At 36.7% G+C, this 19,310-nt stretch overlaps 1 protein-coding gene across 1 annotated transcript in view; it reads right to left on the bottom strand.

Annotated features, from left to right (window-relative positions):
• Positions 1-2,815, bottom strand: part of dcc (DCC netrin 1 receptor) — a 239,664-nt gene extending 236,849 nt beyond the window's left edge. Inside the window, exon 1 of the mRNA XM_042509652.1 lies at positions 2,272-2,815. Coding sequence (XP_042365586.1) covers positions 2,272-2,815 — 544 coding nt within the window. The remainder of the gene's footprint in view (positions 1-2,271) is intronic.
• Positions 2,816-19,310: the final 16,495 nt, after the last annotated feature.

Genomic DNA, 19,310 nt, shown 5'->3' with positions numbered 1-19,310 from the left:
TATGGTGGCAATGGTAAAGCCCAAAACCAGACAGATTATCTAACACACACATACACACTTGCACTCTCTCCCCTCCTGATGAGCTGCAGCTGTTGGTCTCCTGTCTTTTTAATCGCTCTAACTGACTGGGAGGATGAGAGTCACTCCAGAGAGCATAACACTCAAACACAAAGAGCTGAGCGAGCTAAAGAGACACCCAGCTGATACACACATTGTGATAGAGAGAAAGAGAGCGAGAGAGAGAATGTGTGTGTGTGTGTGTGTGTGTGTGTGTGTGTGTGTGTGTGTGTGTGTGTTATCCAGAACCTCGATATCAGAGTCCCAGATGTAATCAGCATGTTGGTAGGCCTATAATTTTTCTTTCCATCAGCCAACTTAACAGAAGTGAGTGAGTCTGAATGACAAATTCTCTGACCTCACATTTAAAGTCCAATCCTGCAGCGTCTCAGTAAAGCTAATGCAGAATCAGGCCTGGAATTTCGCCATTATAAAAGAGAGAGGCAATCTTGATGATGTTGAGCTTCATGCTCTTACTAAATGCATGCAAATTAATAAACATAGCAAAAACTAAATTTCAATATCTTAGTATAAGTAATTTTCCTGATATATTTGCTGATAGGTGACAGTACAGCGGGTCACAAAGGCCAAATTATTGGACATTCAAGGATGTAAGTACAAATGTAATTTGTCACAATCTGAGGCTAATTGATGGTTAAATGAGCCAATATTTGATTAGTCTCATATTTTCCTTTTATATCATTTACATTTTTTCACCTACAAATTAAATATAAATTTATAATCCTTCAAACTAACAGGAGTGTAATACAATATATTGTCCCACAGTGTAGACAGTGCATACTGTTGGTGATGGTGATGCACTTAAGCCTCTGTGCCTCCCTGTCTATTAATGTCTTCCATAACGGTATTGATCTTAAGCCACACTCCACTTAGTAAATTACATTACAGGTGAATTACTTTGGTTCTATTAAATAAATATGAACAGTAAAATAAATGGAGGAAGCTGAGCAACATTAAGTGTGCGTGTGTCAGTGTTGTGAGGTGTGTGGATGTAACTTGTGTGTGTGTGTGTGTGTGTGTGTGTGTGTGTGTGTGTGTGTGTGTGTTAAGTGTAAATGCCAAGGACAGGTCAAGGTGTCACGGAAACATTCAACTAAATGAGAGAATCTCTTCTTTTTCCCTTCCCCCTTCTCCTTTTTTGCCTTCTTTTCTTCCCCAATATTAGGAGACCATATTTGGTAAAACCCAGCAAGTGGATCTTAAGTTGAAATAATATGTCTTACAAATTATATTTTTTGCATAATGGGGCCAAGTGGAAGCAAATGGTTTAAACTCATAAAAGAAGAGGACATAAAGTTGAGCTCTGTGGGGCACAAAAGCTGTTATGTGACAAGGAGGAGTTTGCTATTACTTTAAGAGCATGTTTAGGATGAATTTAGGATCTGATCAATCGAAGGCTAACCCTGAAGCCTCCTACAGACTGTGAGATTTTATCAGTCTTATAAGTTTAGTGCAGCTATACTGTGCAACATGGATCTTATAAATTTGGGTACAGCATCAAGTCGATGTACGCAGACTAGGGATAATAACAATTAATCAATGATTGATTAATTGGTCATTAAGAATTTAACCATCATGTGAAAGTTAATTAGGCTATGTAATGCTGTCAAAGTATTCACAATAAACTTTGGGTAAACTAAGCAAGGTTTTTATGTTTTAGTCAAATAATGATTAATCAATCATTAGTTTTACTAATAATCAATTAATAAAAGTGCTTACAATTTGCAACCCTAATGCAGACTGTACAATGACAGTGCCCTCTGAATCGCAGGTTATGACATACGTCCATCTATGTCAATACCCAAGAAAAAAAAACATCAGTGGCATGCGTCATCAGTGGCATGCGTCATCAATCCATGCCACTGTAGTGATAAGAGAAAAACGTAAACAAACAAATCGAGCCCTCGCTATAGTGGCATTCATGTGTGTCAAAGAAAGTCTCAAGAGAAGTTGACAGAGTAAAATGTGGATGCGCTTATGGCTCGTGAAAAGAGAACTCAAAGTATTATCATCTACTAGTATTTAGCATTCACTAGTTGTGCTGATCATACTGCATTTCTTTTGGGTGGTTAGTAGACGTAGGTTGTAACAGCAGTCACTTGCAGACCTTGGTATACCTTTACCCTTCTACCTGCTATGGTTTGCTGACAGTTTAATTAAATAACGTAGTACAAAAATATATCTGTAACTTACCGGCCACAGTGACCTTGGCGGTCCGGCTTACAATACTGCCAAGTCCGTCCAGCGTAGCGAGGCACTGGTATTCGCCCTCATCAGGTCGGTGGTGCCGCGAGTGCACAACATTCTGCACCAGCAGTGATCCGTTAGCCAGTTGCTGCCGCCGGTCGTCCACCACTGTGCTCAGCAGCACGCCATCCTTACGCCATGTGATGGTGGGAGGTCCCACCATTGCATCAGACTGCGCCTGGCAGTCAAGCTGCAGCAGGCCCCCGCGCACCGTCACTGTGTCCTGAGGCTCCTGGGTGAAAATGAAGCCCACGAACCCTCCGAGACTAGGCGATGAGGAGGAGGAGGAAGATGAGGAGGCATCTGAGGCTGAAGGAGGAGAGGAGATGAGAAGTTTGATGTTAGTGCAAAAACATAATATCACCAAAAGGACAATTAATAATGAAAATTCTCTCCATCCAACCCGGTCATCAGAACACAAACACAAATACGAAAACAAATACAAAGATGAAGACTTCAGGATGTGAAAATGTTCCTTTGGTTTCACCATAACACATGCCATAAAGACGTACAAAATAAATGTGCCTTCTTCATAGTACATGCAACAAAACATACTTACAACAATATATAGGCTACTTAAAAGCACAATTACAATGCGCTACAAGAAGACTAGGCAATATAAATTCACACACGTGGTAAAACTTTCTATGAAGCCCATGTCTACAATGCAATGTAACACATTATGAACATATCTATAATGCATTATAATGCCTCTATATTGCTGTATAATCACAGTTACTAGCACCCATGGTTATTTATAATGCTTTATCATAACCCATTATGATGGCAGTGTCTAAAATGAATGAAATGCATAAAATGATGAATCAATGTATTATAGTGTGCATATAGTTATAAGCATTTACAAATATTCAGAATGATTCATAACGATAGTCATCACAGACTATAAGTCATTTCATAATGACTGATAAGTTCAGGTGTCCAGACTACCATTTTTGCTCTCCACTGACTGTATTTGCAAAGATCAAAGTGTATTAAAATTCTCACAGCTGTCATAACACATTATAATCTCTATTATAATGTTTTTAATGTGAGTATAACTCACTGTAAGTGATCATTGGGTGCTTTAAGTAAAGTAATGAAATCCCCATGTTATAGGCAGATGTTATTTATTATAAAGTGACTATAAGTCACTAAGTAGTCTTTGTTTACCCTAAGTAACAAACTGACAAAAATCAAGATTGAGTCAATGCAAGAACAGCACATAATATGCTGTAAAAATATATGTTTTGAACAGGTACACACATACAGTACGATCTTTGTGATGATGAACATTTCAAACAACACTTAATCACTCAGTTTGGAGATAATAATACAGGGTGACCTGTGGGTTAGGGTGAGAAAAGAAAAACTTGAGTGATGCCTCCTAGTATTCCAAGCTCCTAACTGACCATCTGCCCCAAATCCCTCACTAAAATCACTCCCCATCTTATAATGGCAATTATAATGCGTTAGAAATGTTTTATTATGCATGACAACTGTGATAATTTTAAAACATTTTGATCTTTGCAAATACAGTGAGTGGAGAACAAATATGTAGAATGGACACCTGACCTTATCAGTCATTATAAAATGACTTACAGTGCATTATAACTTTAGTTATAAATCATTCTGAATATTTATTGTAACTATATGTGCACTGAAACACATTTTTAGTATGTTCATAATTCATTATAGACATTGGCATCATAATGAGTTATGATTATTTTTATAAAGCATCTTAAATAAACATGATTGCTTATAACTATTATTATACAGCACTATGGAGGCATTATAAGGCTTTACAAGTATGTTCATAATGCATTATAATGTATTATAGATCTGGGCTTTATGAAAAGTGTTACCCATGCATGCACTGTACATTTCTGCAAAGCTGCCAAGGATACGTTAAACTTCTACACCAGTGTTGTCATCTCATGAATTCTTTTGAAACTGAAAAGCTATGGTTAACATGTGGTCAGGTTTAGTGTTTAGGAAATGATCATGTTTTTGTTTTAAAATACTCACTTAGTGGCACCAACTTGAAACACAGTGGTGTCTCAGTCAGCAACAACCACTTTTTCTCTGTATAAAACAATCGCTTTTCATGGCAGTATCCTGGCGTAAAGCACAGCTAAGTTTCTGTAAAAAGAAACTGCTTTTCAGCGGTCTATCCGAGCATGAAATGTCAGCAATGTTTCCATAAAAATAAACTGCTTATAGGGCACTATTCCCTCTGGAAATGCAGTGATGTCTTATTCAAAAAACATTTTTTTTTGGTACGATCCCAGCTGGACATATAGGGCTGTCTTGGTAAACAACAAAGGATATTTGTGGCACTATCCTAACAAAAAATGGAGAAAAGGCTAGGTTTAAAAAAAAAAAAGTGTTTTTCGGGTCACTATCTCCGCTTGAAATGCAGCAATGTCTCAAAAAAAAAATGTCTCTGAAAAAACAACTTGAAATGCAGCAATCTTTCAATAAAACACATTTTGTGGTTCTTCGTTTTGTGGTTTGTGGTCTTTGTTAAAAATAAATGCTCTTCATAGCCCTATCTCAATAATAGTTCTTTAATGCAAGACATGCAGATACAGGTTGCTAAAAACACCATATTTGGGGGCTGGAGAACTGCTGGAAATGCTGTGATTACTTGCTAAAAACAACCGGTTTCAGTGTTTGTTGGTCTTGAAGTGTGGTCTGTAGCTCTGCAGGCATCTTGCCAAAGTGAAACTTCATCCACCAGCCCCTCCAACTTCCCATGACAAAATTAATACTACGTTGTTGTTATTATGTTATTATATAAGAGTACAAATTTAACACATCAATTTGTAAAACACATAATGTCAACATTTTCATCTAGCAACTAAACTGCTCCTTCACAAAAACTGACAACAGAGCTTCAAGCAAATGCAGGCATGGTTCATAACAGCGATGAGTTACAACAGGCTGTCCAGTAGGGGATGTGCCATATTCAATGCAAGATACAATAAATCAAAACAAACCAAATAAATGCATAACTCTGGAGGTTAAGAAATATCTCATAAAACAAGATCAAAAGCAGTTATCACAACTGGACAGTACAGGCATCTGCTGCGGGGCTCAAGGCCTGCAAGGGGGCCCAGGGGCCACTATACAAATCTGTTATTTATAAACTGATGCAACTAAAGTTAAGACATTGCATACTGCTGCAGGCTTCATGTGGACACAACGTGACTTTAAGCAGCTATAATTAATGTTTTTAGAATAAAAAATGGATGAAATAACCACATGTACTGTAAAAAGCAAACATGAAAGGCATTATAAAATGTATTTTACTCTTGTGGTGCATGTGATCTGTCCAAACAAGCGCTTTAAAATAAACAGCTTCTGACTTATTTAAACCTTTGGGTGGCACATTCAGACAGCATGTGATTAACTATTGTAAAAAATGAAAAGATGATATGTATATATATATATATATATATATATATATATATATTATATATATATATATATATATATACAGTACTGTGCAAAAGTCTTCACTTTAAACTTTATTTTAGCAAGGTTATAATGACCAAACATATTTATTTCTTAATTATATTATTATCTCTTTACTAAAATACAACCAGTATACAGTATTAAAAATGCAAATATTTCAGTATAAAACAATCTCATCAGGCTTAAATTGTAAATATTTACTGTGACCTCCATTTCCACTTAGCATGTCTTGAACTCTCTTAGGCAGGCAATATGAGATTTACAATACTAATCTGGTGTATTTATACCAGATGATTCCATGTTTCACAATAAATATTGACTTCAGTCAGAAGAAGCCATTTTGTTTAGACTTTTTTTGCTGTTTTAAAACATTGTACATGTTCTCTGTATTTTTTGTATCTTCATAATATATATGACGTAATATATATATATTATGTCCCTCATTACAACTTTTCTAAAACAGAAAATCTATGGTGGCCTCAGGTTTTTGCACAGTACTGCATATATTTTGAATGTATAATTATAAAAATCATAAATATAAATATATTGATATTTTTCACTAGCTATTTGATAATTGCCCCCTTTTTATCTTTTTTTTTTCCTTCTGCAGGACATTTCATTCAGTTGCTCTTTTCATATAGTTCATTTTAAGATTGTTTTCCTATTGCCTTTTACCTTTTTTCTTTTGCAAATTGTGTGACATTTCATTCCAAATTGTTGATTGCTTTTTTCCCATTTTTTGAAAGAAAACAATTTGCTTCAAAGTTTGAAAGCTTTTGAAAGGCATATGAAGGCAGCAAAAGAAAAATTATGTCTATCGAGGTTTCAGAGGATTAAAAGCACAACTTGAGAGCTTAAACTTCAGCACTGAGACAATCAAACTGTTTTTCAGAAGGTCAAACCCACACTCATTACAGCCTGGCTCCAGCTTGTTGAGCCGCAAGTGGAATCAAACCCCTAATGCTTTTCTCTGCCATGTTTCAGCGTCACAGCTTTTTTACAGCAGGCAAAGGACTACAAGTTGTATTTTTTTCTCATTCTTTTATGTGTTTATTCTTTTGTGTTTTAGCTGATGTATTTATTCATATACGTAAATAGTTTTGTCAGATGTGTCTCTTCACAGCAGAGAACATGAGTGAGTTTAACCTCCGACCCGCAGCGCTTTGCTCTACGGGATAACTCATCATCTCCACCAAAGCCACATCAACCTGTTGTATTCTTTGTTTTTACGTGTTTTATATTTAGTTTAATCTGGTGAAAGGCTCTGACGGCGGCAGCTTTTCCCTTGCCTTTGATGCCAACGCCACTAAAAAGCCTTTCATCCTGATCAGAGAGGCAGTTTGTTCGGTCAAAGCCGCCGTTCAGCGTCTGTGTGTTTCCTGGAAAGTATGAACAGAGGCTGAGAATGAACTGAAGTCACGTCGTTACGCGACAAAGTTGGCTTTGAAGCTCAGCAGATGTTCTTTTTTCTTTTTGATTTTGCTGACGTTCCTTTTAAACCCTCGCAGCTTCCGTCTCTCCTGCAGGAAAACTCTGATCAGACAAACATCAGGTATGAAAACTAAATACTCTCTGGATCTGTTCCAAACTGGGACAACGGAAACAAATGGAGAACTAAAGTCATTTAACAGAGGAAAACTGGGTTTTCTTCATTTTCATAACTGGATAACCATGAAGAGTTTAGATACACTGCATGTCAAAGTCCTCTTAACATTTCAATCTGCTCTGAAATTCTCTAGTCCTTTTGGTAACACTTTCTATGAAGCCCATGTCATATAATGCATTATGATGCCTCTGTGGTATAGTCACAGTTATAAGCACTCATAGTTATCTATATGCTTTGTAAAAATAATCATGATTCATTATGATGCCAATGTCTATAATGAATTATGAACATACTTATAATGTGTTACAGTATGCATATAGTTAAAAGCATTTATAAATATGCTTCTAACGATATATCAATGACACTCATGTATGCAAGAATGCCATATTTGCAGTTTCTTCTAAACCAGCACTCCTATTCAGTCACTCTGAGGTGTTCTTTCAACAGCTTCATTGTGGGATTCCCTCTGTGGAGAATATTTTAGCATTCTGAATATTTATAAATGCTTATAATTATGTACACTATGATGCATTATAAGTATGTTTATAATTCATCATAGACATTGGCTTCATAATGAGTTGTGAATATTTTTGTAATGCATAAAATAACCATAATGCAGAAATCATGAATGCTTATAACTATAATTATACAGCATTACAGATGTGTTATAATGCATTATATGTATGCTAGTCATGTGTTATAATGCATTATAGACATGGGCTTCATAGAAAGTGTTACCGTTCTTTTTAATTATTAAAATTTTTAATATTTTATCTTAAATGAAGTGCTCAGTAATACTTTTTGCGAGTTTCCTTGAAAAATCATCACATGCTTCAAAACTCTACACAGCTTATTAGAACAAATCTAAACTAAGTCATTCGTAACTCTGCATGTAATTAGTGGCAGATTAAAACAAGGTATTTCCAGGAAACTCCCTGGTAAATTAACTAAAAATATTACAAACCAATAACTCAAAACTCAATACAGTAAAATAGTATTAAATCAGAAGGAAAACTGCTTTACCCAAAAAAACAACCTTATTTCAGTGGTAAACTTCTAAGAATGTGAAAATTGTTGTCATTTTTTTTCAGCAGTTAATTACATGCTGTCTGAATGTGCCACCCAAAAGTTTAAATAAGCAGAAGCTGTTTATTTCAAAGCGCTTGTGTGGACAGAAAGGATCAATGCACCATAAGAGTAAAATAGATTTTATATACTGATCTAAGGTGAGAAGAATCTCGTCTTCAGTTTCAAATCGTCTCTTTCACATTACATCACAGTTAATTAAACTAATTTTTATTTTGCAAACACTTTCTATGATGCCTATATCTATATAATGTGTTTTAAACTGCTTATAGCACTGAACAGTTACACTTAAAAACATTCATAAATATGTATTCAGTGCTTTACAAAACAATACTTTTATTTGGAAGGAGGCTGTAAATAAAGAAAACATTTACATCTCACTAATGTTATGAAATACCCACCCCCCCAAGTGGTCAGCGACATATAATAGACACAGAGGTAAATGATAATGGGTCACGGGTCCGCTTTTGTTTAGGTGTGAACGAGCCTCTTCATCCTTGAAATAAATTTCAGTGACCAGCAATTATAAAGTATTGATACTTGAGCTTATTAGATATTATACAGGTTATAACAGGTAACAATAAGGCATTATGAATATTTATGATTAGTCATGAATATTGTAGTACAGTTCTATAAGCAGATTGTAATGCATTAAAAGAAGGTTAATAATGGACATACAAAATGTTTCCATTTTCTCTGAGCCTGAGAGATGTATATTGAGATAATTTATATATATAAAACAGTGAAGTTAGAAGGCAGAACGCAGTTGTGACGCAGTTCAGACTCATGTCATGTGCAAGTGCTACAGGTCTGACCTATGAGAGAGATGGCTTTTTTACATAAAAGTGAGCAATGTTTCACGGACCCCCCAACATCTCATTATTTTAATTTTATTTTAATTTATTTTACTTTACTTTTGGTCAATTTCTTCCTCTCTGAGATGTTTTTTTTTTTTTTAAAAAAGGGATGAAATATGGACAGTTGATAGCTTAGTTACAGACGAAACTGAGACCTTTAAGAGATCATGGGACTTTTTTTTTTTTTAGCTCACAGTGTTGCTGGGTCACTGACAATCTTAATGTGTGGTTATAATTGAATAATGGTTATTTTGGCTATTATAAAAATTTGCATTTGTCACAGGCCTCTCCATATTATACAAATACAGATAATGACACTTTCTGTTTTTATTACATTGAAATGAATAAAAAGGTATTAAAATAAATTGTAATTGTATTATAAATTTGTATTTTATTTCATTCAGTCTTTTATTTTATTCATTGAATTTTACTTTTTAAAATTTTATTTTCATTTTTTTATTTTATTTTACTTTACTTTTGGCCTATACTCATTTAAATAGCACAGACAAAGTTTCCAGAGGCATAGGAAAGGACATGACCCCAGTGTCCTCAACAGTAACTAATTCAGTTAAGCAGAGAGAGAACAGGAGTCAAAATCTGTGAAATCTTAATAATACCTTAAACTGAGGACACCTTCCTCTCCTCCTCTCTATTTCTGTCTTTATTTATGGCTTTGCCCCTCTTTCTTTTGTTCCCTCTTTTCTCATGCTCCTCCTTTCCTCTGTTCTGCCCACCCTCTCCCCCTCCTTCTCTCCTTCCCCTCTTTTCTTTCTTCTCTCCTTCTTTGCCTTCACGGTTTCCTTCTTATTGATTCCCCTTCAGCAGTCCTCTCCCTCTATCTCTCTATCAGTAAATCACCATCTTGACAGCTCTATCTGTACTCACTCCCACCAGTCGCGCGCACGCATGCACGCACACGCACACACACACACACACACACACACACACACACACACACACACTCAGAGTCAGTCAGTTAGTTCATCAGTGTGTCCTTGTCCTCGTTGTCCTGCAGTTTGATGCTATCACTCTCTGTCTGCTCTTCCTCCATCTGTACTTTCTTGTTCTCTCTTTTTACTGCTTTTTGCTTATTGTTTTTCCTCATATGGTTTTAAATGCAAAGGCTTTATTTTACAGGTGCATTTCATTTTAGAATAACTTAAAAACTTCTAGGAAATTTCCTGGAGAGGATCTATTTGTGTACCAACACTTTTGGAAAAATACATAAAGTGTTAATGTAATTAATGTAATTTATTAATTAATTCAACCAGACAGTCTTAAGTCAGAGCACAGCAGGTTAGCTGAGCAAGCAAAAAATATGGAAGATGTCTACAGTCGAGCACACAGTTCAACATATGAAGAACATTTCCAATATGTGAAGTATAAAAAATATTTACTTGGATTTATAGACTCAAAAGAAAGCATTGCCACAATTTCAACAGTAAATTCAGAGAAGGATATTTTAAGAATCATAGAACGTGTTTAGCTTCATAAACTTCTGAGCAGCATTTATAGGAATGAGTGGAGACCCCCCTCCAATGCTGTATCCAGGTCTCTTAATTCATCCATGATTACAACGGTTTTATTTTCTTCTCTCATTCAGCAGCAGAGTGTCTTTAAGTATGACAAAAAACTTACCACAGTCAAGGGAATTTATCTTGTAAATGTCTTAAAAGATAATGAAACGATTAGTCACTTTATTGATTTGTTAACTGGCAGCAACAGTTGTAAGTTTAGTCATGTGTGAGGCAAAAGGGCTAATAATTCTTTGGTTCCTGCATCTCAGATGTGAGGATTTGTTTTGGAGTGTTGGTCAGAGAAAACAGGGCAATTCATTCAGTCAACTTTGCACTGAGAATGTAATGAGCTGCTCTGACTGTTTTTGACATTCTGTAGTTTAAACCATTTCTGGTTTATTCATATTATTCATAATAAAAATGATCCTCCTCTACAACTCTAGAAAATTTAGCAACCTTCTACTTCTGAGCTTGTCAGCGATTATTCTTGTTACTGATTTCACTGAGTGATTCTTCAAACCAAAATCACACCCAGAGGAGACCAACTAAAGAACAGAGAAACAGATTATGAAGAGTAAAGGTGTGATTACATTTACATTTTATGACTTTTTTAGGTTTGTAAAACCTAAAACCTGACATGTATAAATTGATTTTCAAAAAGAAAGGACTAGATCCAAAAGGCACTCCACACAGTCAGACCTGGTCTATAACCGAAAATCCGATCAGACTCAAATACAGAAGGAACACCACATGATGCTCTGAGCCTTAACCCTTTCAAAAACACACAAAGAGGGAGACAAGCATCTTAACAAGAAAAAGCCCCAAAATTAGCAGAAATTAGTCTAAAAAAAAAGTTACAAGAAAATTACCTGAAAATAAGCACAAAAAAGAAAGAAATAAAAAATGTATTTTTCTGTAACAGAAATTTCAATATATATTTAATAGAACTATAATTATAGTTTTCTGAACATTTTGTCTTTTTGTTTGTTTTATTTATGTACTTATTAATTATGTAATATCTTGTAATCCCCCCCAACCCCACCTAGTTTTCAGTCTAGGGCATTTCTTGCTAACTGTGTATTTTCCTGTGTTTTGAAAGAAATCAATTTTCTCAGGTTTCAGAGGTTTAAATTCTAGTCAAAGGTGTCCGAATGCGGGAAAACTGATGTTGGTCCAGGTGTTAAAGGGTTAACAAGCCATAAAAACGGCAACAAAAGATGTCCTATGAGTCAAAAGTCAGTGGGACACTACAAGACCTGATTGGACTAAATTTGGACCCAGAGTTAGGTCTTAGCAACCCGGGACACGGTGGCCTCTGCAGCAGACACTTTGACAGTCAGAAAATGAGTCCACCCCACACAGGCTCCGAAACTCCTAAGTGATTTTTATAATAGAGGTAGAGGGATGAAGGGATATAAAGCCATCCACAAGTTTAACTGATAAGATGAGAGTCAGTGACAGCGAAGTGGACAACAGCCAACACCATCTGAACACACACGCACACACTCTCACTGTGGCTGACACTATGGGTGAGTGTCTGAAAAGCAGACTGCATTAAGACTCTGGACAGCGTCCAAATACTGCGTGTGTTTAAACTCTGCCGGCTGCTGCCTGCCAGCATAGAATCATCTTGACTGAAAGGAGGAAGCAGGAAGGAACAGAAACTACAAGGGAAAGAAAGGGAATTGAGAAGTGACATATAATCCGAAAAACTAAAAACCCCCAATCTGTCACAGAGCAGCCTGCTCTCATTTTAAGATTTGGCAGCTTGGTCAGCAGCTTTAGGTGGCTAATTCCAACGCACAACACCCTTTAGCATCTGTATGAGATACAATGGGCTTTAAACTAACTCCAATGTAAACCCATGTGCAGATGTAAGTGGGTTTCCATTAACCCTGAAATTACACAAACTGAAATTGCGAGTGTAAGTATAGAGGGATAGGTGCTGAGTGGGTCAAACAAATACAGGGCATTTGCCCAGGAGACCGCTGTTTGTGTCCTGTGTGAAACCAAAAATTGAATTTGAGTTGTTTTTAACTGCATAAAGTAGTTACCCTCACACATTCATTATCATTGTTTATTTATGTAATGAAAGTACGTCTTTTAACCCAATCCTAACCAAGCAGTTTAGTTGCATAAGACTTAAAGTAATTTGGGTAATGAAACCTACTTTTCTTGTGAACACGAAAGTTTATTTTAGAAAATTCAAATTCTGAGTGCAATAAGCAGAAGGCTGTCCCTGGGCATCTGAGAAGTTTAAGGTGACAATGTATGAATTCAAATCCTTTATTAATAATCCATGCTAAGAAATGTATGTAAGTAATCCTATAAAATCTGTTGCATTATCTTTATAATGCTCTTGAAATTAAAGCTACAATTTAAACATTAAAGCTGAAAGGGCCCTCGCACCCCCACGTATGTCGGGGTACTGCTGAATTCTAGCTAAAGCGGTTATTAATTTCTGTGAAAGTCTGATAATGCACGCAGAGAGTTTGGATCCTACAATGAGATATTTCACATGACGTAGTAGTTCCGGCGCCCACTAGATGACACTGGAGGGCACATAAATTCCACGTCATCTTGGTGTACATCATTTGTAGACCAAACCACGAAAATTTAATGTAAATTAAAACATAACTGTCTTGCAAGGCTTACTTCCTGTTGCCAGTAGGTGCCGCTATTGTGACCAGCGAATATTGTCATACAGATGTGTTCAAGATTTCCTGTTTTATGGCAAAATATCAAAATTCTGTGCTGCGCTACAGGAAAACCGTAAAAGTTTTGTGCAGATCTTTGATAACATTTCATCACAAAGGGGTTAAATTTGGACAAAAACTTGAAGTCCGTCAGAGTAATCCTGTAGGACGAGTTTGCAATAGTACAAGAGGTGGAAACCACCAAAAGTGAGCACAAAATTAAAAATGGCCAACTTCTTGTTGGGTTTGGGGGGTGGGTCCAAGAGGCTTTTTGTGCATCTGGGCATGAAACATAAGTGTATTGAATTTCGTAATTGTAGGTGAAACTGACCATGGGGGCTACACTTTAGGGGGTGCTGTGGAGTTTCCACGGCAGTTTCCAAAACCACCAAAATAAGATATTTTTCGCCAGGCAGGACATGCATACCAAGTTTCATGAGTTCTTGAGCATGTTTGGACCTCTAAAAATGCAGTTAATTTGGCAGGAAAATAATAATTCCTTGCATATCAAGAGGGTCCTCGCATGGTTCATGCGCGGGCCCTAAAAATAGAATAATTTCACTACTTTTTAGCAAGTTTAACTTTTCACCTACAGATTACCAAAACCTCACTGTGCTGTTATCAGCTGCTCCAAACTAAAACTATCAAAGCACAAAATAGACCAGTCTGTGTCTCATGAAGTCGAATTCAACTTTATTTCACAGCTAAAGATCTAGCACGCTGCCAGCACAGGGTTGATGATCAACCGTATAGATGGCCCTCTGTGACACTTTCACATCCAGAATGTGAAGGTCAGAATAAAAGGTTTTCGTTGTTTTTTTTCCCCACAAAAGCCTAAGTATTTCCGAGCAATTTCAGACCAGTGAGCATAAATAACTTGCACATTTTTACAGACTGCCTGCTGCTTTAGTTGAACTTTGCCACTACAGTAATGGCAACATCACTAGTCTAGTCTGTAGATAACTGGGAAAAAAGCTGGTTTGTGTTTGAGTGCATGTGCATAGTGTGGTTAAGTGTTAAGTCTAATGGTCCTGTAAGCACAGGCAAAATGATCTCTCTCTCTCGCTCTCTCTCTCTCTCTCTCTCTCTCTCTCTCTCTCACACACACACACACACACACACACACACAAACACACACTGCAGGGTTTCCCACACATTCATTTACTTGAGGCAGGCTGCTGCAATTAAAACACCTGCTGCCACAAACAGATTTTCTATCTTGGGGGCTGGAACGTTCATTAGGAGCACTACTGGAATATATTTACCATTTGGTTATTTAAAGCACCACCGTCGCAGCTCAGAATGTGTCAAGGCAGACACAGCAGCAGAATGTCAGGCACACTGAAAGTGAAACTTTACCGTTCATTCTGCTAGGTCTAAAAGTTTGCATTCACTCACAAACACGTGCTCCTCTCATCTATTAATCGGATCACATTGGTTGTTGACTGATCGACACATCAAGTATCCACCCTGTGAGTGACAAACTGCTCCACCTCAATGGATTTAGAGAGGGGACACAGAGTGATACAAAGGGGCATTTAAAAGAAAAAAAGAGAGGGTTTATTTATCCCTCCTGTGAGACTATGATTGTGTCAACTCATGTCTATACTTTTAATGTCAAGGAAGCTGTCCATTTTCCAGGTCATGTCCTTTCCTTTCCTTTTTTCTAACAAACTTCCAGGTAATTTTCTTACACTTACTACTAATTTCTTATTAATCTTTGGAATCCTTGGATTCATTGACCTTTTCAACCCTGCGCAAACTGGCTTGATTTTTTTCAAAAACATTAAATGACCTGAAGATTATTAAATACAAAAAATTAACAAAAAAAAGCTATAGGAAATGACCTGGAAAAGGTGTTTAAAAGAATATAAAAAAATCTGAAAACTTTCTTTAAACATGTAATCATAATCTATGTATATATCCCACTGCACTGGCTTTAAAATATAGCTTATAGCTTATATATAGCTTTTTTCTCTTTTCCCTTTCCCCATAGATCTTTAAAAATAATTAGCTAAATCTGATCATTTCTTGCAGTTTGTGAAACATTTCTTACCATGCTGCTCATTGCCTTTTTTTCCCATGTTTTGGAAACACATCGGACCAATTTGCTCAAGGTTCCAAGGTCTAAATACTTGTGAAAGGCTTCTGAAAACAGCACAAGAAAAGTAATGGCACTTCAAGTTTAAAAGGGTTAATAGCTTTAGACCACTCGTAATGTTGGAAGTCAATGAGTCAGACTTTTTTTTATTAGTTTTACAGGATTTCAACATCACTATAATGAACCCTTGCATTATAAGATATGTCATTAACTGTAACAACCAAAACACACTACTGTCTGATCATTTCATCAATAACAGTGTCCCCATTGATTTTCTAGAAACTATTGTTTTATACAGATTTTAAATTGCATATACTGGGATAAAGGATTTTACTATCCTCTATTCCTATTTTCTACCCACTTCAGCTCACTCCTGCTAGATTTCACTCTGCTGTATTGATTCGTTTTGGGGGGTGAAAAATTCTAAAGCAGCTGCAAATTTCTGGTTTCTTACTTTGAGACTACAACCTCACTAAACAACAGCATCACAGATGAGACTGAATCAGTGTCTCCTACACTGAATGCACCTGTAGAAGTGTCCCTGTTATTGTGTCCCCTCCCCTCTGAGTCCAGCATTAAAAAACCAAAACCACATCCCTGCTGTCAGCCAGCAGCGGGCCAATTACACACACACACACACACACACACACACACACACACACACACACACACACACGCACACACACACACAGACTTTGTAAAGGTCCCATCTGCAGTGAGCTCTGACACCAGCTGGACATCAACAGTGTGGTTGCATGTGTTTAGCGCTAAGCCTTCATTAACAAGCCTCACCTGTCGTCCACCCTCTGTGTCTCACTGAACTATAACTCCAGTAATCCTTTTGACTGTCACACAGCTGAGCTCTCTTACACACACACACACACACACACACAAACAAGTCTGTTGTGGCTGATGTATCCATCTATCCATCATGGACACAGATGCCGTGGTAGTAATTGCTCGCAGCAGTTAAGTTTGTCCACCAGAAGCACTGCTGCTCCCTACTGAACATTTTAGGAGCACCTGCACCCATTTTAGGAGCAAAGGTACATAAATGCTTTTGTAATAAATGGACAATTTACAGCGATAACAAAGGAAAAAGTCACCAAGTCTTTACTACTTTTGCTGCGTTCAAGGTTGTAGTTTTCGATTTGGTTCTTCAGAATTTGTTGTGTTCATGTGCTTCTCAGTCAGTCAGAAACTGGGAACAATATGGAAGCTACAAAGAAGATGGATTGCATTTAAATGATTAGAGTGTTTAAACAAGAGGCTGAAAGCTGTTTCCAGTGTATTTGTTTTTTATATATTTATTTTTTAGATATTTTATATACTTTATTTACATATGTTTTTATATTAAATTTAGGTCATTCCACATGGACAGCAGTTAACATTTATACCATATTACACTTTACATGTGATCAAGAATTGATATTTAAGAGGTGAATTAATAAAAGTTTATCATTGACCAAACATTGATTTCTTGATGCAAGAATACAGGTAATATATTTTGTACTTCTGTAAGTATAATCAGATTATTTTTATTTTTTTATCTGCAATTTGTAAAGTCTGTGTTAACGCCTTATTTTGAAAACATAAAATAAAAAAAATACGGACACTGTCAGGTGTATGCTGGGGGCATTTCAGTGCATTTACCATACAAGGGCTGGTTTGACCATGGAGATTTAAGTGCACATTGTTTTACAAGACCTTTACAGAGTGCCCCAAGGGAGACATTGTCAGTAGGCCAAGCTAGAGGCGAATGTCGCCGTGATTCCCTCGTCCAAAAGCCTATGAGATTTTTCCATTGGATTTTGGATAATTGCAGGAAATAAGCTCTGTGGTAAGCAAACGTTTATGATATTTACACGTTTTGCTCAGGGTAATTGTTTTTTCAACTGGGGAAACAAGCACAACAGCAGATCTTTCATAGTGTCTGCACAAATCAGATTCTAGCTTATCACATTAGGCCCATCAGTAGACTTTATTACGGTTTTCTGACGATCTCAAAATATGTTTCTGGCAGTGCGAACAGGCAGCAGATAAGAAATCATTTATAAACAATGTGGTTGATGAGTTGTCATGACGTCAGTAAAACAAATTAGTTGTTTCAACTGCATTTTGTTGCATCACGCCTCTGTTACACAACTTCCTGCCACACACTCAGTATAAAAATCACACTTGGTTGATCTGAACGAACTGCTCAGAGAACCACACACACACTTCACACACTCTGATATTAACACCAATTGGTCTTAATTAGCCAAGTCTCATTCAGCCTGCTGTGTTTCCTGCTAATTACCTAAAGTGTGTGTGTGTGTGTGTGTGTGTGTGTGTCACCACCATCAATCGCAGTCTGTTTGTTTTTTTAGTTGGTAAATTGAATTAAGAAGAGCAGATGTTTGAATGCTTTGGAACAATAATAAAGATTTTTCAGTTGTCTTATTTCTACAGCTCCACATGGGGAAAACATGACAGCACTTGAGTATGTCTCATGCTGAGGTAAAATACATCTTGAGGGTAAAGATCAACAAAAAATAATAATAATATTGATAAAAACAATTAACTTCTTACACAATTATAAAGTTATTAATAACTCATATGATTTAGGAATCTAAAAAATAAGAATAAATGAATATAAAGAATTTTTGTATATATTTTTATTGGGGTTTTTTGTTTGATTTATTCATACATATTTAATTGTGTTTAATTATTATTAGTACAATTTCTGTAACTGTTTGGCATGTTTGGCACTCTGTACATCTTTATTGTTAAAACAGATTGTGAGGAGACAGAGAAAGACATAAAGAGAGGTGTGACAAAGAGGAAAAAAAACGGATAGAAAGTGATGTGTTTGAAGAATGAAAAACAAAGGAAGTGGTGAAACACTGATTTAGAGGAAAATAAAGGGATTAGTTTCAAACACTCACACACACACACACACACACACACACACACACGCACACACACACACACACACACACGCACAAACACACTGAGGTGTTGTGTGTTTTCCATTTGGTCCCTGTCAAAACGCTTCAAGAGACAACTGTGACACTCCGTCCCCTGAGACAAATATGACCATATTCACTGTGCAAGTGTGTGTGTGTGTGTGTGTGTGTGTGTGTGTGTGCGCGCGAACGCACATGCGTTTACAGGTTAAAACCCCAATAAGCGTTGGGACTGCTCGTTGTTAACGGAGACCTTTGCTGCTGTCAGACACAATTACCAACCGGTCAACAGCAGGCCAATTATACAGACGTACACACACACACACACACACACACACACACAATAAATGAATGGCAATAACAAGGTAGCTTACTGTCAAAGAGGCACAGAGGGGGTAGCTGTCAAAACACACACACACACACACACACACACACACACACACACACACACATACACACAGAAATTCGTAAGTGACAGTTTTAAAGCAGCTTTGTGTCAAAGCGAAAAGGGAATAGCTGTCAAACATGTCACTGAAACACACACACTCACACACTGTGTCGTAATACCTCGGGTACACATTGTGTCCATTCCTACACCGCACTGTCACTTTAAATATTAACCATCAGATGAATTAATAATGCGTTTATGAATTCATGATACCCTGGAACAATGTTGCGAAAAATGGGGTCATCACTT

Source organism: Plectropomus leopardus, chromosome 20, assembly GCF_008729295.1.
Source record: "Plectropomus leopardus isolate mb chromosome 20, YSFRI_Pleo_2.0, whole genome shotgun sequence".
Lineage (NCBI taxonomy): Eukaryota > Metazoa > Chordata > Actinopteri > Perciformes > Serranidae > Plectropomus > Plectropomus leopardus.
The sequence above is the reverse complement of the archived record's forward strand: the minus strand, read 5'-3'. Positions and strand labels throughout refer to the sequence as shown.